The 23,329-nt window shown below is 39.1% G+C and overlaps 1 protein-coding gene across 4 annotated transcripts in view; it reads left to right on the forward strand.

Annotated features, from left to right (window-relative positions):
- copb1 (COPI coat complex subunit beta 1) overlaps positions 1-23,329 on the forward strand; it is a 48,391-nt gene that overhangs the window by 16,535 nt on the left and 8,527 nt on the right. For all 4 annotated transcript variants that reach the window (XM_043705815.1, XM_043705814.1, XM_043705816.1 and 1 more), the window contains 10 exons: positions 3,619-3,738; positions 4,738-4,845; positions 4,944-5,090; positions 5,707-5,852; positions 6,509-6,605; positions 7,533-7,690; positions 8,906-9,026; positions 15,126-15,353; positions 19,076-19,255; positions 21,750-21,894. In XM_043705815.1, the coding sequence (XP_043561750.1) occupies positions 3,619-3,738; positions 4,738-4,845; positions 4,944-5,090; positions 5,707-5,852; positions 6,509-6,605; positions 7,533-7,690; positions 8,906-9,026; positions 15,126-15,353; positions 19,076-19,255; positions 21,750-21,894 (1,450 nt within the window). The remainder of the gene's footprint in view (positions 1-3,618; positions 3,739-4,737; positions 4,846-4,943; positions 5,091-5,706; positions 5,853-6,508; positions 6,606-7,532; positions 7,691-8,905; positions 9,027-15,125; positions 15,354-19,075; positions 19,256-21,749; positions 21,895-23,329) is intronic.

Here is a 23,329-nt window from a genome sequence, read left to right on the forward strand (position 1 = left end):
TGGACTGCCATCAACAGGAGGACTGCTGCTACCTTTGTGGGAATAAGTGTCCAAACAGCTTGCACACACAGACGGACACAACGTTTTGACAAGTTCTACCTCTGCTCTGTACAGGACAATGTTAGAGAGAATATTTGGGGAAGAGAGGTTTAGGATTCACCACTATGTAGAACTCCAGGGAAAGTGTTGGGGGAGAGAGATCGGGCAGGAGGTCAGTCATTTGGAGACAGTGCCTGGGCTCCCATTGATGTCCAGGACTGTTCTCTGTACCACTTCAGTGAATCCATTGTAAACAAAAGATGCGATCAGCTCTTTGTAATGTTTCTATCAAGACCCTGAGATCTCCTTCGAATAATCTGATATTTGGATAATTGATATTCGAATAATAGAGGTTCCTCTATATTGTCTTTTTGTACTACTGCAGCTATTGGGGTGTGGGACACCCTCAGTGCTGTTAGAAAATTGCGCTTGCTGTACCTGGGAGCATACGTGGTCGTCACAAAATCATTGAAACACATTGAAGTAAAGAATGATAAAAATCGAACAATCCTTATAAACGGAGAAAACAATGAACAAGTACATAATGAAGAGAAAAATATTCAAGTAGAATTTCAAATTTTATTTTTGAAGTTGTCTTTACATTGCATATGCCCAATTAAAAACAAAGGTGACCATGCACAGTCGGAATTTATCCTTAATGGTTGGTGTCAGCAAATCATCTTCTGTTAGAAAGAGGTTTTGATTGAATGGTACTGGGGGAACAGCAATGTAGTTCCAAGTCTGGATGATAAGTGGCTTGAAAGGGAACGTGCAGGTGATGGTGTTCCTACACATTGTCTGCCCTTTTCCACCTCCATGATAAATAATGCAAGTTCAGCAGGTGTTGTTGAAGGAAAGTGGGTGAGTTCTGGCCATGCATCTTGTAAATGATGCACACTGTTGTAACTGTGTGTAGGTGTTGAAGATGGTGGATGAGGTACCAAATAAGTGAGTTGCTTTGTCTTAGGTGGTGTTGAAACTGCACCATCTAGGCAAGTGGAAACTATTCCACCATGCTCCTGACCTGTGTCTTCTGACTGGTCAACAGGCATTGGGAAGATGGGAGGGTTGCTAGCCTCTGTTCTGTTCTTATTAGTACAGTATTTATGTGGCTGGTCCAGTTTAATTGTTAGCCAGTGGTAACCCAATGGTGTTGGTAATAGAGTCATAGAGATGTACAACACAGAAACAGACCCTTCGGTCTAACCCATCCACGTTGACCAGGTATCCCAACCCAATCTAGTTCCACCTGACAGCACCCGGCTCACATCCCTCCAAGCCCTTCCTTTTCATATACCCATCCAAATGCCTTTTACATGTTGCAATTGTACTAGACTCCACCACTTCCTCTGGCAGCTCATTCCATTCACGTACCACCATCTGCGTGAAAAAGTTGCCCCTTTGGTCTCTTTTATATCTTTTGATGCATGAATTCAAACAGCAAAGGTAGTAACTGTGCAGGTTCACTGCTCTGTCAGTTTCGCTCTGTCAGTTTCGCTCTGTCAGTTTCGCGCGCTCACTCGGTCGCGCACTCTCTCTCTGTGCTCCTAGAATCCGAGAAAAAAGGAGCAGCTGTTACAGCCAGAAATGTTTCCCGGCTCCATCTTGGATTACACAGAATCCTGGATTTGGTGATGGTAATACCATCGAATGTCAAAAAAAAATTTAGATTCTCTCTTTGAGAATGTCCTTTTCTGGCACTTGTGTGACACAAATGTTACTTGTCACTTATCACCCAAGCTGGGATGTTGTCCAGGTCACGCTCCATTTGAATATGGACTGCTTCAGTATCTGAAGAATTGTAAATGATATTGAACTTATATGGTTGTAAGTGAATATCTTCACTTCTGCTTCATGATGAAGAGAAGGCTATTGAAGCAGCTGGATTTAGAATGCTATTTTGAGGAGCCCCTGTGATGACCCGGGGCTGAGATCATTGACCAATGGCCACAACCATATTCTTATGTACTCCGTATAACTACTGGAGAGGTTTCCTTCAATTCCCACTGACACGAGTTTTGTCAGGAATCTATGCTCAATAAATTCTACCTTAATAACAAGGGTTGTCACTCACCTTCTCTCACCACATCTCTAGAGTTCAACGCTTTTGGCTGTTTGAATTCCAAGGCTGTAACGAGGTTAGAAACTAAATCGCTGTGGCAAAACCCAAGTTAATTGTCAGTAAGCAGTTTATTGCCAAAGTATAATAACTATACAGTTCTGAAACATGTGTATAAAAATGTCCACATTTCCCGTGGAGGAATAAGTTCTTTGTTCTGCTGTATGTTGTTAGTGAGCAAAATTAGGGCACATGGTATTGGGGGCAAAGTACTGCCTTGGATTAAAAATTGGTTGGCTGACAGGAAGCAAAGAGTAGTGATAAACAGCTCCCTTTCGGAATGGCAGGTGGTGACCAGTGGGGTACTGCAGGGATCAGTGCTGGCACTGCAGCTTTTTGCGATATATATTAATGATATAGAAGTTGGTATTAATATTAACATTAGCAAGTTTGCTGATGATACAAAACTGGGTGACAGGGTGAAATGTGATGAGGTTGTTAGGAGATTACAGGGTGACCTGGACAGGTTAGGTGAGTGATCAGATGCATGGCAGATGCAGTTTAATGTGGATAAATGTATGGTTATCCACTTTGGTGGCAAGAACAGGGAGGCAGACTACTACCTAAATGGAGTCAAGTTAGGTAAAGATGCAGTACAAAGAGATCTGGGTGTTCTTGTACACCAGTCAATGAAGGCAAGCATGCAGGTACAGCAGGTAGTGAAGAAAGCTAATAGCATGCTGGCCTTCCTAACAAGAGGGATTGAGTATAGAAGCAAAGAGGTTCTTCTGCAGCTGTACAGGGCCCTGGTGAGACCGCACCTGGAATATTGTGTGCCGGTCTGGTCTCCAAATTTGAGGAAAGACATTCTGGCTATTGATGGAGTTCATGAGATCAATTCCTGGAATGGCGGAACTATCTTATGTTGAAAGATTGGAGCGACTGGGCTTGTATACCCTTGAGTTTAGAAGACTGAGAGGGGATCTGATTGAAAACGTATAAGATTATTAAAGGTATGGACACTCTGGAGGCAGGAAACATGTTTCCGCTGATGGGTGAGTCCCGAACCAGAGGACAAAGCTTAAAAATAAGGGGTAGGCCATTTAGGACAGAGATGAGGAGAAACTTCTTCACCCAGAGAGTGGTGGGTGTGAGAAATGCTCTGCCCCAGAAGGCAGTGGAGGCCCAGTCTCTGGATTTGTTTAAGAAAGAGTTGGATAGAGCTCTCAAGGATAGTGGAACCAAGGGTTATGGAGATAAGGCAGGAACAGGATACTGATTGAGGATGATCAGCCATGATCATAATGAATGGTGGTGCAGGCTCGAAGGCCAGAATAGCCTACGCCTGTACCTATTGTCTGTTCTTTGACCTGACTACTCCTGGTCTAGGGAACCACTTTCAAAGCAATATGTGCATAAACTAATTTTTAGAAATGTGATATATGTATGTGACAGAAGAATCTCAACATGTCATATTAAGAAATAAAAAATGAATAGATGTTTCATTTGTCTTTCTCTAGGCTGCTGCACAGTGCTATATTGATTTGATTATTAAAGAGAGCGATAACAATGTCAAGCTAATTGTTCTTGATCGCCTGATCGATCTCCGGGAGCATCCTACGCATGAGAGGGTGCTGCAGGTAATAAACCTAAGACTGGTAACTTGAAGTTGTGATGTGTTTTTTTTTTAACTTGAGCATCCTGAAGATCATTTTGTTTGCAGCCACTTGATTTTCATTCTTTTTTGCTTATGTACCATCTCTTATGCCCATTCTTTTTCTTGCACCAACTGTCTTGCTTTGCTATTTTTTTCCAGAAGCATGAAGTGATGCATTTTATTTGAGCAAATTGAGTGAAATACATGTGTTCAAAAACCTTAAGAGGAGTAGAGAAGCTGAGGGTATCACTGGAAATGTTAAAATCTGAGATTTTAGATGGATGTGCATTCAAAACCTGAAATTTTAGATGAAAAAATTAAATCAAGTATAATGTTCCAGCAAAGTTGTTTTGGTTTTGTGAAGGAAGTAGTAAACCAAACAAGCAGTGCCACCCTTTGGCATCTACTTTGGGAAGGAGGCCAAGGTCATAAAATAGAGATTTACTGGGATGATATTATGTGTCGAGGTTACAGCAGAAAAGCAACAATGCATTTGTAATGTAGAATCCAAAACATTTGCGAAAAAAAACCATGAGAGGAATGAACAGGACAACAGGTAGTAAAAATAAATAAGTAATATCCCACTTAAAGTAATTAGTTTTGGAGTTGCAGTAAGACATTTTTAATGGTAGAATATTCAGTTTCCCGTGTGAAACTTATGTTCTTAGTTATCAAGAAGGCAGAAAGATTCCTAATAGAAAGGTTTACATAGTGTATTTTTAACATGGTTCCACCTTTTGCATTTGAATTTGACTGTCTGATTTGGGTAAAGCTGTTAGTAATTACATATGTAGGACATGGTTCATTTTGGGTCATGGAATTAGTCCCAATCTTTTTGGAAACAAAACTTTAAAGCTTACTGTCATGTGACCATAAGGTTGGTTGATGACTCGCCTTCTTTCAGAGGTGAGAGTTTTTGAAATTTAAAAATAATGATTTTTTTTCCCCCTGCATTAGTTGAGTTTAAAAATGTACCTTTCAGGATTTGGTGATGGATGTCCTCCGAGTTTTGAGCACTCCAGATTTGGAGGTACGCAAAAAGACGTTGCACTTAGCATTGGATCTTGTTTCATCACGTAACGTTGAAGAGGTATGACCACCTACTATCTCAGTAGTTTTATTTAATATGAGCTTCTCATGTCAAATTTGTATTTGACAGCAAGCTTGCTGTTTAATATTGTCCCACAGCTTGTCATAGTTCTCAAGAAGGAAGTAATTAAAACAAATGATGTATCAGAACATGAAGACACAGACAAGTACCGGCAGCTTCTGGTCAGAACACTCCATTCGTGCAGTGTCCGTTTTCCAGACATGGCTGAAAATGTTATCCCTGTGGTAAGTGAGCATAATTCATTTATGTTCTTCCCTTCCTGCCTTTACTGCTTTGACTTATAATGAGGTATAGTTTTGAGACACATTGCATTGTCCAGTACCTAATGCAAATGCGGTACATTTCACGTGCGAGCCTCATCAGAGTTGATGAACTATCTTGAGTGTGAAATAAGTTACAAGTGAGAGTATGTGTAGGTGAACCTGATCTCATTCTCATCAGTGCTGCACAGTCAGCTCAATAGCTGAAGAGCCAGGAGCTTGACTGATTGTGTTTTTCCTCCGCTCTCCTGAAATCCACACAAGGCTGTACTGTCACCCTGTTGAGATGTGCCAACTCAATGCAATGCCAAGTATTTCTTAAATCCTTTGGTTTTATGTCTCATCTGTTTTAAACAGTGCTTCACAACTCAGCTAGTATGAATGAACTCTTAGTTTGATTTCATTATTGGTTCTTGAAGAGATATGTGGCGATTTCCGACAATACAAGTTATTCTTAAATACAGTTGAAAACAACAATGGATTTCCAGCTATGTTTGTTGTAAGACTGGACTTGAAGCATGTATCACTTGTATTTTTTGATATTTACTGTTTTAATAATACCTGTACTATGTCTCCGTAGCTGATGGAATTCCTCAGTGACAGTAATGAGGCGGCTGCTGCTGATGTTCTCGAGTTTGTGCGAGAAGCTATTCAGAGTTTTGATAAACTTCGACCAATCATCATTGAGAAGATGCTGGAGGTGTTCCATGCCATCAAATCTGTCAAGTAAGAAGGCACAATGTCCCAGAAAGTACATCTTGGCTGCCAAAAAAAAAACATTGGCACTCTTGTATATTTGATTTTCATCTTTTGTTCAAGTTTAGTTTTATTATAAGGTTACAAGCTGTTGATTATATTAGCAGGTTGTGAAAGTTGTGGTTGAACAGAAGTATAATCTTGGGTTTACTGCATTCAATCAGCAAAACTGAATCCAATCAGCAAAACTGAATCTAAATACAACCTCTATAATCCCTAACTTTGTATGATTAGGGGAATAAGTTGTCCTGGAATTTTCAGGACTGTCTCATGATTTGCCATCTATCCTGCATCTCAGGTCGAGCCTTCCTAGGAATGCAGTTTGCCATCTATCTCTGAAATTGTCTTGTTTGTTCACGTGTCAGTAGCAGGTTGCTGACATCTGGTTGACTTGCAGGATTGCTGTTATTTTGAGTCTTCTGATTGAAGGTACCCAAGTTTAGTTTTAGTTCACTCATGAAATTGTGTTCAATTTATTCTATTTGTAAAATTAATATGTAGAATATTTTGCTGAAGAGAAGTAGAATTCTTAAATAGAAAGCCCATGCATTTGATCAGACCTTAACTACTTCAGATTAATGTTACAGTCCTCAATGTTTTGTGTATTTATTTCTTGTTTCTCACAGGATATACCGGGGAGCTCTCTGGATTTTGGGCGAGTACTGTAGCTCCAAGGAGGATATTCAGAGTGTAATGACTGAGGTTCGTCGATCCTTGGGTGAGGTATGTCTCGAATATATGAATTTCTTTTCCTCCTCCCTTTGGTTACTTTTCCCAATACCATAGACAAAATAGTAAATAGGTTATGCACAACCTCAACTCTGCTCAAAATGCTACACTACCCTCATCGCTTTGTATCCCAGCATTCTCAAAATAAATTGCAAAACATGCCCTCTGTAGAAGGGTTGAGAGAATCTGTCAGATGAACGTGGTTTTCCTTACCAAAACCTGATTGTGAATAATTAAGTAATATCTGTATGCAGCAATTTAAAAACAAAACTAATAGCATCTACTGAAACATTTTAGGTTATGCATTGATGTTTAAATTAGCATGTGCAGGTATGGTATCCATTATTAGTATGTTCAAATATCGAAAAGACCTAAAATCTGCAGGTCTATTTGGAAGCAGACCTGAACACACCTGTCAATGTGCTGAGTTCGGGTTCTTTGGGGGAAAGAAAAGTTTTGTTTTTAGATCTCTTTTTGGGTTAAGTGAAGTTTTTTTGCAAAGGATCTGAATGGACTGTGGTGAACGCAAAGACTGAAAAATTCTTTTCTTCAAAATCTAGATGGCCCTGAGATTTTAAATATAGGATTCCTGACCTGTACAGATTATTTTAAATGTCGGTTCTGTGAAAAATGCCATTCTTTCATTTCCCGCAATGGAACTGCTTTAAGAAATTCCGTCAATGAAAAATAAAAATGATCCTAGTGTTGCACAGAAGTGGCCCTGATGTTGAAGAAAGTAATCTGAAGAATGTCAATAAAGGATTATTTTCTCATTAACATGAAATTCATGTGGCAGCCCTAAGAACACTGAAATATCCAAAATTGCTAAATTGATTTAATTGAACTGTCTTGCAAGACTTATATTGACACTTTCCAACCATAGATGTTGTGCTTATTTTTCATTGCCTCCCATATTAATAGATTCCAATAGTTGAGTCTGAGATAAAGAAAGAAACTGGTGAGCTGAAGATTGATGGTGATGTTCAGGTGATTCCAACACAAAAACTTGTGACAGAAATGGGGACGTATGCAACACAGAGTGCCCTTAGCACAAGGCCTTCTAAAAAGGAAGAAGATAGGTAATGTTTGAATTTTTTTAACTGGTGTTAAAAACTGGCAGTTGGCTAAATAGAGACAAATACTTGTTTTGGGACTGAAACTGACAATTACCTCTCTCTCATTTGCATATTAAGACAAAAGCACCTTCATAAATGGACCTGTATTTTTCCTTGCCCAGCATGTGGTTAATTTCCTTTTGTGGCAATGGATACTATCAGCACAGTTTTTCCAATACATTCACGGGTTGTGCATTTCACAAGGCCAACGTTTATTATCCATCTTGAATTGCCCTTAAGTAGGCTGCTGAACTGCCACCTTGAGCTGCTGCAGTAAATTGATAATGTGGTAATGGACCAGCTTGGTTTTGTTGTAGTTCGTGTATAGGAACAACCTTGACTACTTTCCATATTGCTGGGTAGGTACCAATGTTGTAACTTCATTGAAACAGCTAGGGTCACAGCTAGTTCTGGAGCAAAGGCTTCAGTATTTTTGCCAGAATGTTGTCAGGGGCCATAGCCTTTGCATTTCCATTGCCTTCGGTTTCTTGATATCACGTGGATGAATTAAATTGCCTGAAAACTGGCGTCTGTGATTCTGGCTGATGATTCAGCCCTTGTTTTTTGTACTACTGTGCTGGGCTCTCCATCTGTAAGATGAGGATGATTGTGCTATCTCCTCTTGCTGTTAGTTGTTTAATTGTTTATCACCATTCAGAGCTTAATGTGACAAGACTGCAAAGCTTGAATCTGATCCATTGATTCTGTTTACCACATGCAGCTTCTACTAGTTAGTATGCAAGAAGTCCTGTGTTACAGCTTCACCAAGCTGACAACTAATTTTTAGGCATGCCTACTGCTACTCTGAGCTTGACCTCCTGCATCTTTAATTGAACTAGGGTTGGTCGTCCAGCTGTTGATTGTGGTGGAGTGGACAACATGTTAGGCCAGATTGAATTCAGCCACAGTTCTGCTGCTGATGGCTCATAGTACATCATGCATACCCAGTTATGAATTATTAGACCTGTTTAAAATCTATCCTATTGGCACAGTAGTAGTTCCACACAAAACAATTGGGGGAGGTGTGGTAGTAAGAGTTTTATGTTGAATGATAGTAGGATTGTAAAAATCAAAGTTACAATGTATGGCTCATAAATATATTATTGAACATGTTGCAATTCTAGATTTTATCATAAAGTTACCTGAATTTTAAAAAAATGTTTTCCTACTTTCTTAAAGACCACCCTTGCGAGGGTTCCTACTAGATGGGGACTTCTTTGTGGCTGGTGCTCTTGCAACTACGCTAACCAAAATAGCTTTGCGTTACGTGGCACTTCAACAAGACAAGAAGAAACAGAATGTAAGTCATAATTGAGATTACGTTTGAAAATATGACTTGAAAGTGAGAAAGCTACTTCTGTTGTGTTTGTATTTAAGTGAAACAGGTAAATGGAAACAAGCTTAAAAATGGATTTCAGAGTTGTTGAGTGAATATTGATTCATGTCTAAGTTATTATAAAATGCATCAGTTAACTTCGGCATTTTAATGGTCTTGAGAAGTTAGAAATTGATCACATTGATTCATGTTCAAGGAGTATGCAGACAGTTAAGTTGTTAATGCAGACACAGCCAGTAGCTTCCTATTATAGAGTGTGGAAATTCAAAAAACGAGGTGCGGCAAATCCAGGGAAGCGTTATTAAATGGGTAAGCCAACAGCAATTTGATTTGGTCAGACAGGGAATTATACTTGTGACAACTTAAATTTAGTGGAACAGAGGATTGATTTGAGCACTTGTGCTCGACAGGGCTTAATGCTGGGACCATTATTGTTGACTAATTTGTATTAACAATTTGAACTCTGGACTCAGAAGTACAATTTACGAATTTCTGAATAACATGAAATTGGATGACTGTTGGTTGCTAAAGACAGAATATAGTAAATTGTGACAACATTGTAATATGGGCAAATTTATGTCAATATAAAAAAGTCTGAGCTCATGCTTTTGAGAGGAAGTTCACGGAAGCCATATCCTGTTTGGAAAATAAGAGTCTAATTGGGAGTCTGAGTGCAGATACAAAAATCACCAAACGTAAGGGTGCAAGTTAGCAAACCTAGCTCTAGATTTCATTTCTAGAACGATAGAATTGAAGAGCAGAGTTATTTTGAGCCTGTGTGGAATCTTGATTATCCATAACTAGAGCACTGAGTTTTGGAATCTTGATTATCCATAACTAGAGCACTGAGTTTTTGTTTTGATATATACCTATCCAATGATTATTTAAATGCCCGTAAAGTTGGTGAGTCTACTACTGTTGCAGGCAGTACGTTACACAACCACCTACTCTTTGACTAAAAAAAAACCTCTGGCATCTGACCTATATCTATCACCCCTCAATTTAAAGCGATGCCCAATTGTGCTGGCCGTCACCATCTGAGGAAAGATGCTCTCAATGTCCACCTGATCGAACCTTCTGATGATCTTATATGCCTCCGTTAAGTCACCTCGCAACCTTCTTCTCTAATGAAAACAGCCTCATGTCCCTCAATCTTTCTTCGTAAGTCCATCCCTCCGTACCAGGCAACATACTGATAAACTTCCTCTGAACCCTTTCCAAAGCTTCCACATTCTTCCTATAATGCTGTGACCAGTACTGTACGCAATACTCAAGTGTGGCCGCACCGGAGTTTTGTACAGCTGCAGCATGACTTCATGGTTCTGAAACTCACTCTCTACCAATAAGAGAACACACCAGATGCCTTCTTAACAACCCTATCAACCTGGATGGCAACTTTTAAGGGGTCTATGTATAGCTGCAGCATGACTTCATGGTTCCGAAACTCTCTCTCTACCAATAAGAGAACACACCAGATGCCTTCTTAACAACCCTATCAACCTGGATGGCAACTTTTAAGGGGTCTATGTATATGGACACTGAGGTTTATCTGCTCATCTACAACATCAAGAATCTACCATTCGCCCAGTCCTCTGCATTCCTGTTACTCCTTCCAAAGTGAATCACCTCACACCTTTCCACATTAAACTCCATGTGCCACCTCTCACCAGCTGTGCAGCTTACTTATATCCCTCTATAACTACAACGTCCTTCTGCACTATCCATAACTGTCACCTGCAAATTTACTAACCCCATCCTTCTATGCCCTCATCCAGGTCTTATATAAAAATTACAAACAGCAGTGGACCCAAAACAGATCTTTGTGGTACACCACTAGTAATTGAACTCCAGGATGAACATTTCCCGTCAGCCACCACCCTCCATCTACTTTCAGCTCTAAATCTCTAAATCACCCTCAAACCCATCCCTCCGTATTTTGTGCAACAGGCTATCGTGGGAAACCTTATCAGACGTTTTACTGAAATCTGTATTCACCACATCAGTGGCTTTACCCTCATCCACCTGTTTGATCACCTTTTCAAAGAACTCAAGGTTTGTGAGGCACAACCTACCCTTCACAAAGCCATACTGACTATCCCTAATCAATTTATTCCTTTCAAGATGATTATAAATCCTATCTCTTATAGCCTTTTCCAACACTTTACCCACAACCGAAGTAAAGCTCACTGGTCTATAATTACCAGATTTGTCTCCCCTTCTTGAACAAGAGAACAACATTTGCTATCCTCCAATCTTCTGGCACTATTCCTGTAGACAATGACAACATAAAGATCAAGACCAAAGGCTCAGTAATCTTCTCCCTGGCTTCTCAGAGAATCCTAGGATAAATCCCATCCGGCTCAGGGGATTTATCTATTTTCACACTTTCCAGAATTTCTAACACCACCTCCTTGTGAACCTCAATCCTATCTGGGCTGGTAACCTGTTTCTCAATATTCTCCCTGACAACATTGTCTCTTTCCAAATAGCACTTCCCCTATCTCCTTGGACTCCATGCATAACTTCCCACTCCTGTCCTTGATTGGCCCTAATCTTACTCTAGTCATTCTTATATCCCTTATATACCTAGAAAAAGCTTCAGGGTTTTCCCTGATTCTATCCGCCAACATCTTCTCATGTCCCCTCCTCGCTCATCTTAACGCTCTCTTTAGGTCTTTCCTGGCTACCTTAAAATTCTCAGTCACCCTAACTGAGCCTTCACATCTCATCTGAACACTTTACTTTTTTCTTAATTTTATATGAGCATTTCTTGTCTCCACCTTTATAAAAAGACATGAAGGTATGAGCAATATACAATAAAAGGATATGGACAGTATCAAACTGAGGCGTTACCACTATCAGGAAGGACTGAACAAGCTGGGATTCTTTTTCCTGAAAAGTAGAACAGAGAGATGATCTGATAGGGCCCTTTGAAATCATGACAGAGTTTTATCGGGTAGAACTGGACAACAAATTTCCACTTCTGGCGAAGGCCATAATAAAGGACTATGAATCTATTGTAGTCACTTAGAAATTCAGTAAAGAATACAGGAATAAGTTATTTATTTCATAATGGGAAAAGGTAGAACAAACAAAACCAGAGACCCTGGATGCCTGATGCAATTGTGGAAGAGATGAAGCGGAATAAGAGGGTATATGATAGGTGACTAGGGTCAATTAGAGACCAGCAAAGGGATTTAAATGTTGAGGCACAGCATGGCTGAGGTATTACATGAGTACTTTGCATTGGATCAGAAACATCCTAGATTACTGATGGAAGTAATAGTGTAAATTTGACAGGTGTTGGCATATTCTCTGATCTTCCTTATATGCACGATGTTTAGGCAAACCAACTTCGATGTATTAAAGGTGAATTGTTTCTAACTAACTTGATTGAGTTAACAACACAAAATCTAGAAGTAAGTAGTAGAATGATAGGCTTTAAGAGAATATAGACATGCTGCTTAAATGAACAGACACTTGGCAGATGAAATTTGAAGCAGATCATTGTGAAAAAATAAGATTTATTAGGAAGAGTACATACTGACAATCTGAAGTAAAGGATTTGATTCCAAAGAGAATGTCAGAAATGAGGGGCTTGTGTGTGCAAACTTTTGAAGGTGACTGAATAGTTTGAGAAAGTGATTAGTCAAGCATGTGGGATTCTGGACTTTAGAAATAGAGGCAGAGAGTACTAAAGGATGGACATAGAATGAATCTTTATGGAAAACTGTTTTAGCCTTAACGGGAACATTATGCCCAGTTCTCAGCACCACACTTTAGGAAAGATGTAAAGGTGTTCCAGTGGCTACAGATAAGCTTACAGGAATTGTTCCAGGAACAGGAAGCATCCACTGCATAAACAGATTTCATAAACTCGGAGTGTTCGCATAAGAGAAGATTGAAAGCAAATTTGACAGAGGCACAGAAAAGTCACTAGGGGTCTGTAGAGGGTAGAGCGGGAGAAATCATTACTATTGGTAGACAAGGTGAGACCCAGAGGGCACTGGTTTAAGATGCATGACAATGAAACAAAGGATGAAATATATTTTAGAGCTTTGGGAAAAGGATGGAAAAAAGAAATTTAGCTGAGTTGTGCCATCAGAAAGCTACCATGGATATAATGAGTTGAATGACTTCATGTACTGTAACCATTCTGTGTTTCTATCTAAAGAGTGGTTAAAATATTGAACTCATCAGAAGCAATTCAGGCAAATAACATTGATTTAATTTAAAGGAAACAAGATTGGCAGGGTGACAAGAAACTTGTGGCATAAATGTTGTATTACGACCTACTTGAGAAAATGCACTGATCTGGAAGCCATGCGACACCTGAGTTGCCACAAACATTAATGATATAATCAAAGTATGCAGAGTGTCCGACTGTTGGAATCACATTTGCAGAGAACACTGGCGAATTTCCTGTACTTAAATTCTGTTTACTACACATAAATACATTCTAACCACAAACAGGTGCAGGCTATCAACATATTGCTACATTAGTTATATTTTAACCCCTTTGTACCCTTATATAAACATACTTGAACAAACAAACAAATTATCGGTTTTATGGGTGGAAAGAGAAAACCTGCAAAATGCAGTTCAACATCCTAAGGGTTCGTTAAAGTTTCCTTTGGCTTGCCAAGAGTTTTTGTTCTTTAATTTCTTTTCTCCAGGTTTTTCACTTCTTCGCAGGAGGTAAGAGTGATCGGTAGAGTAATAGAGATCTACAGCATAGAAAATGCCCTTTTGCGCACACAATCTAGATTGGATGAGCTAGACCATTATAATGCAATGCAAGGTTGATTAGGAACTAATCACATCTGTCTTCGACACTGAGTTTCAATATTCCTTTCAGTCCAAGGAGAAATAGAATTCCAGCCAGCCTCTATCATTGTTTTGTGTCGCTTTATCTTTAAACAAAGGGATGTAGAATTCCTTGGATGGCTGCGAATATCCATATTTAACCAGGTATTCACTTGAAACTTTGGACTGTCTGAAACTCAGATGCAAAGATCATATGATTTGCGGTGGCCATTTTAGTAGTCTTTGTGTCCTGTTTTAAAATATGAAAGTCTTGACTGAAAGTTCATAATATACCGAGGCACAACACAATGCTGTAGACATGATGTAATGTGTTAAGTGAAGGCAGTTATTTCATTTAAAATGGACCAGTGGCATTAATTTGGTGTTTACGCTGCTAACAGTGGGACTCTGAAATTATTTAAATCAAGAATTGAACTTACTTTTTACAAGATTGTAAATAGAGTTTGGAAATTTGTAGGTTTTTGAGAAGAGAGCAGAGTAGATGAGAGGTATCAGTATATAGGTAACAGTACCAGAAGAAGTTGAATGCCAGAAATTTGGTTGATGCACACATTTAAGGTCAGTGAGGTTGGGGTAATTGTTTAACTTGGCTTAAGGGTTGGTGAGCAGTCAGCAAATGGAACATCTAAACAGATAGTAGTTTGTAATACTATGATCAATGTTTGATCTTTAGCACTTGCATTCCAGAACAGTAACCTGGGTGAGGAGTACTGAATATAATATAACCAAGTTTTCTGATGATTGAGTTAGGTAGCAACATTAGAATATGAGCAGGAGAGACCAATCTCAAAAAGATAACAGAACAGATAAGTGTTAGGGCAAGAAGTTGGTGGATGGAGTATAATATTGGGAATAACATTCTCTCTGGTACTTCTGTGTGTGTGACCTAATAATTGATATGAACATGCTTCAAATCCTTTCTTGGGTGTCAGTTACACATGCAATAATTTATCAGAGCAGATTTATGCATTGTCTACATAAGCAACTCCTGGATAGAGAGCAAAAATGTTTGATGAAGTGCTTTGAATCTTTGATATCCTCTACCCAGAAAGGCTGTGATACTCAGTTCATAAGTATATAAGACATAAATTGTTTGATTTTTCATCATGGGGCATTAAGAAAAATGAGAAGAGGATGAAAAAGTGAAATTAACATAACTTACTGAATGGCCGTGCAGTTCAATGGGCAGTGTGATCTACACCTCCTATTTCTTACATTTTTCTGTATTGTTTTTAGAGTTTTGCTGCAGAGGCCATGCTGATCATGGCCAGCATTTTACACTTTGGTAAATCATCACTCCCAAAGAAATCAATCACAGACGATGACGTGGACCGTATCTCACTGTGTCTTAAAGTCCTTTCAGAATGTTCCCCACTGATGAACAACATCTTCAACAAAGAATGCAGAAAATCTCTCTCTCAAATGCTATCAGCAAAACTGGAAGAGGAAAAGCAAACTCAAAAGGCAACTACATAAAAGTCTACCATATGTTATATTAATAGTTATGCTGAGTAATTGTTTTTGCTACAAAATATCCTGTGAATATATTTTATGAAGTACACAAAACTTCAGTGGAAGTAAGATTTGACAATACCAAGTATGCATGCCAGTGAAATACTGCTGATTTTTAAAAACTCAAAACATGAGGAGTGAACAGTAATCATATCAAGTTTCTGTTACAGTTCTCTGTCACAGTAGTCTGAATAAGAATGTAATGACACTGGCAACCCATAGTGAAAAGGGCATGCAGGTTTGGGAAAATGCAGACATAAGCAGTGTCAGACCATTGCCCCTTGCTCCAAATAGGACTGCTCCTCCCAACTTGGACTAGTATTATAGAAGGGAAGTTAAAAGATAGGTTAGAGAAATAAGTTATAAATAGTGGTTCATTAATTATTTTGTTATATTTTAAGAAATAAAGTTGTTAATTTTTTACTTGAAATAGTTCTCAGCCACTCGATTTTTACAGATTATTGCATGGGCTAAATCTTTTCTGTGTTGCTGGTTTTAAACTAGGCAGGAGGGTTTACCCCGTGTTATAACAGTTTGGGGGCTCTGGTCTTTGATTTGAACTGGTTGAGATAGATTTGAATAGATTGGGGGTGTATAAAAATCCCAGCAGATTTAAATATTTGCAGATTAGTGGCCTAGATCTTTAAATAAAACGTAGGTGAGATCATTTGTTTCATTTCGGTGACTTGTGGTTGATTAAATTAAAAATGAGAGAAACGGCTCTTAAAATTGCTGAAAAGGTTCTGGGATGTGAAGATGATTCTCAAATTTGCCAAGGAAGTTTAGAAGGAAAGAAAAAGGCCATACTTTTAGAAATAAATTGGATTTGGGTTTAACCAAGGACACAAGTAAAGCTGAAATGGTAAGGGAATTACTCAAGCATTTAGGTGTGTCAGAGGAACTGGCAAGTGCAGTAGAGGTAGAAAAACTTAAATTACAATTGAGGAAAGTGGAGTTGGGAAAACAAACAAAGGGAGAGAAAAACAAAGAGAGAGACAGAGAGAAATGTCTTGGCTGAGTAAAGAGAGAGAAGAAAGGGAGAGAAAAAGAGAGCAAATTTGAACTTGAGAAGTTGCAACTTAGTCAGTAAAGTCAAGTTAACAGGATGGAGATTAAAAGAGAAGGTAGTGATTTATATAAATATGTCGAAATTCTGCCACATTTTGATGGAAAAATGTTGAAGCTTTCTTTATTTCATATGAAAAGTTGGTTGATGGAATGGTCCGAGGATTTATGGGTAATTCTAGTTCAGACTAAATTGGTCGGCAGAACTAGTGAGATGTTTGCCGCATTGTCAGATGAGGTGTCAAGAGACTGTGAAGAGGTTAAACAGGTTATTTTAAGTGCTTATGAATCGGTACCAGAAGCATACAGGTAGCGGTTCAAAGAAGGAACCAGGTCAGACTTATGTTTAGTTCGAAAGAATTAAACATAGTCAATTTGATCGATGGGTGCGTGCTTTGAAAATAACGAGGACACTTGAGAGATTATTCTGTTGGAGGAGTTTAAGAACTCACTTCCAGAGATGGTAAAAATTCATGTGGAGGGACAAAAAGTTCAGAAAGTGAGAAGGGCAGCAGAATTAGCAGATGAATACATGCTGGTGCATAAGACAACTTTCCAGCCAGAATTTCATCCTATGGGGAATAGAAATTGGGAGAAAGGGAGATCCTACCCTACAAAACTAAGGGTCGAGCGCACTGGTAAGATTTTACCACATGTTAAAGAAGCCCAAGAAGGTGATAAGGAGGTGAAAGGCCTCCTGTGTTTTCACTGTAATGATGTGGGACACAGAAAATTACAGTGCCGGTGGTTTCAGAAGGGTACTGGGAAAAGTTGTTTTCACTGCTAGAAAGTGGGACACATAAAGTCACAGTGCTGGTCATGAAAGAAAGATACTGTGGGAAAAGATGTGGTAAAAGATGCCAAGCCAGTGGCATTAATGAAGTTAGTAAAGGAGACCCCAAGAAGAGCTGAGGAGCTGCAGGAGAGCGCACAGCCAAGGCAGGGGCTGTGTATGGAGTTAGTGCCTAATCTCTGCAAAGACTTCGCCTCTGTGGGTGAAGTTTACTCTGAGAACAGGGGGAGAAGGACAAGAAGTCATAATTTTAAGAGATACAGGATCTAACCGGTCGCTGATAGTGAGGGACGAGTGAATATGCACTCTTTCTGATCTGTTACCTGAGAGTGTGGTAATTTGTGGGATAGATGGTCAGAAATCTAGTAAGATCAGGTTGGAGTGCCAACTCAAGACTGGGGAAGTTCCAGTGGGAATGATTGACAAAGTGTCATTTCTAGGAGTTTAGCTTGTTCTTGGGAATAATTTGGCAGGATCCAAGATGGGAGTGACACCCCTTTTGAAGAAACCCAAGGAAGACCAAGAAACTGGAGAGTTAAAAATATCCTGGTATTTTCCCAGACTGTGTGGTAATCAGATCCCACTATCATAAGTCACTGCATGAAGTCAAATGTAAAGAGAAAGATGAAGGAGTTGAGGTTCAGTTAGTGGACAACTTGTTTGATGTTATGGTGCAGGAAAAACCTGAACAGGCAGAGGGTCAGACAGAAGTGTTTAGTCCTGAAAGGCTAAGAGACTTGCAACAGCAAGACAAGGCATTAAAATTTAATTGGGCGCTTTATTGGACTGGTATCATGGAAGGGAAGCTAAAAAATAGGTTCGAGAAAGAAGTTGTAAATAGTGGTTAGTTAATTATTCTCTGTTATATTTGAAGAAATAAAGTTGGCCACTTTTTTTTTTACAGATTACTGTACAGAATAAATCTTTTCTGTGTTGCTCGTCTTAAATTAAGCAGGAGGGTTTACCTCGTGAGGGTTTACCCCGTGTCATAACAGTACTGCATCCCCAGTTCATTCGCCCTCTGACTCCATGTTGCGACTAATCAACAGGATGTTGGCAATGTTGAGAAGGAAACTTAGACTTGGTAACTTCTCTCTCATTTTGCACTCCCCATTGCTAAATGAGCAAACAGCAGGTCTCTGACTGGAAGAACTTCTGAAGTCAGCCAGGTTAAATACTATTGCCAGTGAGAAATGTAACCCACCCTTATGATGGGTCACCTTATGGTAATTTTTATTTATCGTTTAGCGTGCCATTTTCACGGAGCAAATATTTCACATGCTAAACAAAGGGTTAGTGCAGTCTTCTCTGAATTTTCTCAAATCTCTTCCTCTTTTGAAATACTTCATAAACCTCCTCCGCCTGTCCTAAAATCTCCCTATATAGTTATGTTTCAGATTTTATTTGAGAAGTGTGTTGGATGTTTCGCTACATTAAAGTTCCTGTAAACATGTCACTTGTTAATAGCTTGTATATGCTTGTTATAATGTGTGATCAATGTAAAATTACTTTTGGAAAGTTTTGGAAATAATTTCTTCTACATTCTTCAACCTTTGTGTTTCCATTGCATACCAAAGGAACTGGTAAAATGTGGCCCTTCACTCAGTGAAAACTGATTGGACTGGGTTAGAACTCTTATTTTCACAGGGAGTCTAGCAAGCTATGATTAATACTTTAGGATTGTGTGTGTTGGTAGTTGACTTCTTAAAGAAATGGGGAGCCTCTCAGTCACTTTACTGGTGCAAAAATGCCTGTTTGCTGTTTAAATTTATTTTGAGTACTTACCACTTTAAATTCTTTCCTCTTTGCCATTTAGAAACAGTCTGAAAAAAGGAATGTATTGGTACAGGCAGATGATCCCATTTCCTTTATGCAGCTGATGGCCAAGAATGAGATGACCTCTAAGGAGGACCAGTTTCAGCTGAGCTTATTGGCTGCAATGGGTAACACACAACGGAAAGAAACTTCTGATCCCTTAACATCCAAGCTCAGCAAGGTACTGTGAAAATGCACATCTTTTTGTGATCATTAAGCAAACATTTGTATGAACCTATTATTACAATCTAGGCATGATGCCTAATGTTTCCCCTGGTGCTGAGACCTATTTTGTGAGTGTGCATAAACAGAGATTGTATCCTGCTGATAGTTTTTGTTATAATGACCAAGCAGTTTTACCAGTTCTTTGCCCTGACCTTGTTTGAATATTTGAAACTGTAACAGATCTGAGTTGAAACTGCCTTAACTTGTCAATTAAAGTTCAGCATTGATGTATTTGTGTGCTGCAACACAGATTTTGTGTGGCATTCCACCAGTGATTATCTATATAATAACATGCTTAGTATTGCACAAACATCTGAAAAAGCTTGGTCTTCTTTACCAAGCGACATTGTGCAATTGATCAAAATATGGCTACCCTTATTAAAGTTCTTTGCTTTATCTTGATGGTAAAGAGTGCCAAAGAGCTCAGATTTGCTGAGTGTTAGTGTTCACCTAAAATGGTTTCACTTGAGGAACCATAATTTATAGTTTCAGGGCAAACTGATGGTGTCCAGTAGCACACAATGTAACCCCCTTTAACATGTATTATCTTCTGGAAACTAACAATGTCTACCTTTGCTTTGGCCTTGCATGTTTTCTTTTTTGGGGTGATACATTGCTGAAAGTATGAGTTGACAACAGTTCAGTGAGGGAAATCAGTCATCAGGGATGGAAGTGGACATGGTGTGTATCTGTTAACTCCCTAACCAGTCAGATGGATAGGTACAGCACAAGTTCTGAGAAGGAAGTGTAGAGTTAGTATATTCAATGCCAAATGTAGGTAGTGATTTTTAAGATCAGATTAAGAGAGAGATAAAAATGGAAATAAATGGAATATTAAACCAAATACATTTTTTAAATATTCCAATAATTAAAACCTGAAGGGTTGAGGGTCTTGTTTTGTCATAGTTCATTTTCAGTTCCAGAGGGGTTGACTGACATTACTAAAAGTGTACTTCAACAGAAATGACTCGATTGAGTTTGGTGTGGCTCGTCAATTCATGTCTAACACACATCTTCATGCTGCTCATGCATTTCAATAACAAAACAGTATACTTGATGCTTTTTTTCCACAAAGTTAACAGTGGAACACCACATCTTGGGCAACATCTTTTATTGTATGTTTAGATGACATCTGCCCTTGTTTGATAGTCCTGCAACAATTAGTATAAATAACAATGAGCACTATTAATCTTGCCATTGTTATGGCAGTAAGTTGTAGTTTGTCGTACATAACCAGCCAAAATCAGTTTTGAAAAAATTTGACAATATTATTCTTTTTACTGTGGTTCTGTTCGCCGAGCTGGAAGTTTTTGTTGCAAACGTTTCGTCCCCTATTATTTTTAGTTGAGTAGTTATTGGGACTCTGCAACATCTTTTCTTACTGAAAGTGTATGTACCACATTGCAGAATGTAATTTGACCTTTTGAAGCCTCGAAATCATCCCAAAACTGTGGATCAACTTCAGTATAGAATATAGATTGATTTGCTGGTGTGGGAGTAGATGGTCATCATTTTAAGTTGTAAGTAAGCAATCCCCAATAATTCAAATTACATTGTGATTTGTTTTACTGAGCTAATTGATTCTACAGGATGCCTTTACATTCACATTCATTGTCTGCTGCATCTGACATTGTTCCTACTGTATGATGAATTGCTGGAATTTGATAATTTTGACATGAAGGCTTTTGTAGCTGAGTGATCTTAGTCTTCTACTGCAACATTAGACATCTTCATTTTATAAAGTGCTACACCAACCATCTGTTCTGAAGACGACTGGACTGATTGTTTGATTTGGCTCATTTCAATTGGCTTTGTTCCTTTTTTGGAGGACCCATTATTTGCAAGACATGACCTGCTCAGTATTGATAGATTTTAAACTCCCACCCATCACCTATCTGAAAAGTCAAATTGACTCTTTGATCCAATGTGTCAACATATAAAGAGAATAAAATATAAATTTCACCGGTGAAAAATTAAAGCCAACTCCTTATGTGACAAGAGTTGGTTACTCTGTCAAGCTTTGGCCTAAATGTGATTTTTGGCTCGACAAAGTCTGATTATTTTACAGCTGAAAATGTGTTGCTCGAAAAGCGCAGCAGGTCAGGCAGCATCCAGGGAACAGGAGAATCGACGTTTCGGGCATAAGCCCTTCTTCAGGAATCAGTCCTACCTGATTATTTTATACACCAGGTTGACTTATGTGCCACGATCTATGGTGTCTGATAGAATTGTGCAATATTTCCAAGTTCGTTAACAATGAACAAAGATTAGGAAATAATGGTTCATTCTTTGTACATGCAATCCTGTTTTATGCAAGTCTGATCCTTTTTTACTTTGATCCTAATATACTCCATAACCTCTTTTGACCAAAAGTTCTATTTTAGCAAGGTTTAGTGTTGGCTCTCTTCTGGAAAGGAATATTGAATTAATTATATTTTCCTTTCTTTTAGGTCACACAACTGACTGGTTTCTCTGATCCAGTGTATGCAGAAGCCTATGTACATGTTAATCAATATGATATAGTACTTGATGTACTTGTGGTCAACCAAACCAGTGACACACTTCAGAATTGCACTCTGGAATTAGCCACATTGGGTATGTTTTCCTTTATTAATTCAAAAATTCTGGGTGTGGTTTTCCAGATGGTCAGATTTTCCACCCTCTCACCCAAGGAATCCACGAGGATTGTCTCATTATCAGTAACAGCAGACTCAGAGCTATATAATGCTGTGTAAACTATTAATTGGCTGAAGGCAGGACATACTCTTCTTAGTTGGGATGAAGTCCTACCTCAGTGAGTCAGATTAGCTAGCACCTTAGCCCACAGGACTAGGTAGTAGAGGACTGTTGAAGGAAGCATCTAGGAGGGCTAGGTTGCTTGACATGGAAAGCACATCATTGATGGACCCCCTCCATGCCCAACCAGGATAATCACCTGGATTTTCTCTGTATTGCCATTTCCATATTGAACTCCATGTGTCTGGAAAATTGTGGCAGAGTGGGAAGTGGCCCTTAAGTGATCTAATTCTCCCCTGCCAGCAGGGGACCATACAAGTATGGCTTTTACCCACTTACTTTAAGAATGAAGAGGAAGAAGAGTGAGAGTTGTGATGCATCTTCCATAGAATCCCTGCAATGTGGACACAGGCCATTTGACCCAATGAGTGCACACCAACCCTCTGAAGAGCATCCACCTAGACCTATTCCCCCCACCCTATCCCTGTAACCCTACACAGCTAAAACACCTATACATCCCTGAACATTCTGGGTAATTTAGCATGGCCAATCCATCCAAATTGCACATCTTTGGATGGTGGGAGGAAACTGGAGTACCTGGCAGAAACCCATGCAAACACTGGGAGAACGTGCAAACTCCACACAGACAGTTGCTTGAAGGTGGAATCGAACCCAGGTGGATGGTGTTGTGAGGCAGTAATGCTAACCACTGAGCCACTGTGCTGACCAAACCTTATTTAAACTTATTTTCACACCCTCACAAGTCATTCGGTGAATGTACTAAGCATGCTGAGTGTAGAGCATCTCAAAGTAAGATCTTCATATTTAGTTATAGTCACAGGCATTTAAATGAGAGATTCTTAACCAAAGGTTGCTTTTAGAACAGCATGAATACGAGCTGGAAAAGGCAGATTTTCAGCATTGCCAAAGAAGCCAATAAAGAGGCCTTGAGACAATGCTAGAACTGGAATGCACATATCCTCAAGGAAAATACTGCTTTAAAAGAGGAAAGAATATCACCAAAGCTTTAACACTTAGAATTTGGATGTTGGCACGGAATACAGGGAGAACTCGCCATTTGGATGCAAAACTGGCTCAAAGTTAGAAGACAGAGGGTGGTGGTGGAGGGTTGTTTTTCAGACTGAAGGCCTGTGACCAGTGGAGTACCACAAGGATCGGTGGTGGGTCCACTACTTTTCATCATTCATATAAATGATTTGGATGCGAGCATAAGAGGTATAGTTAGTAAGTTTGCAGATGACACTAAAATTGGAGGTGTAATGGACAGCAAAGA

The sequence above is a fragment of the Chiloscyllium plagiosum genome, chromosome 16, assembly GCF_004010195.1.
Source record: "Chiloscyllium plagiosum isolate BGI_BamShark_2017 chromosome 16, ASM401019v2, whole genome shotgun sequence".
Classification (NCBI taxonomy): domain Eukaryota; kingdom Metazoa; phylum Chordata; class Chondrichthyes; order Orectolobiformes; family Hemiscylliidae; genus Chiloscyllium; species Chiloscyllium plagiosum.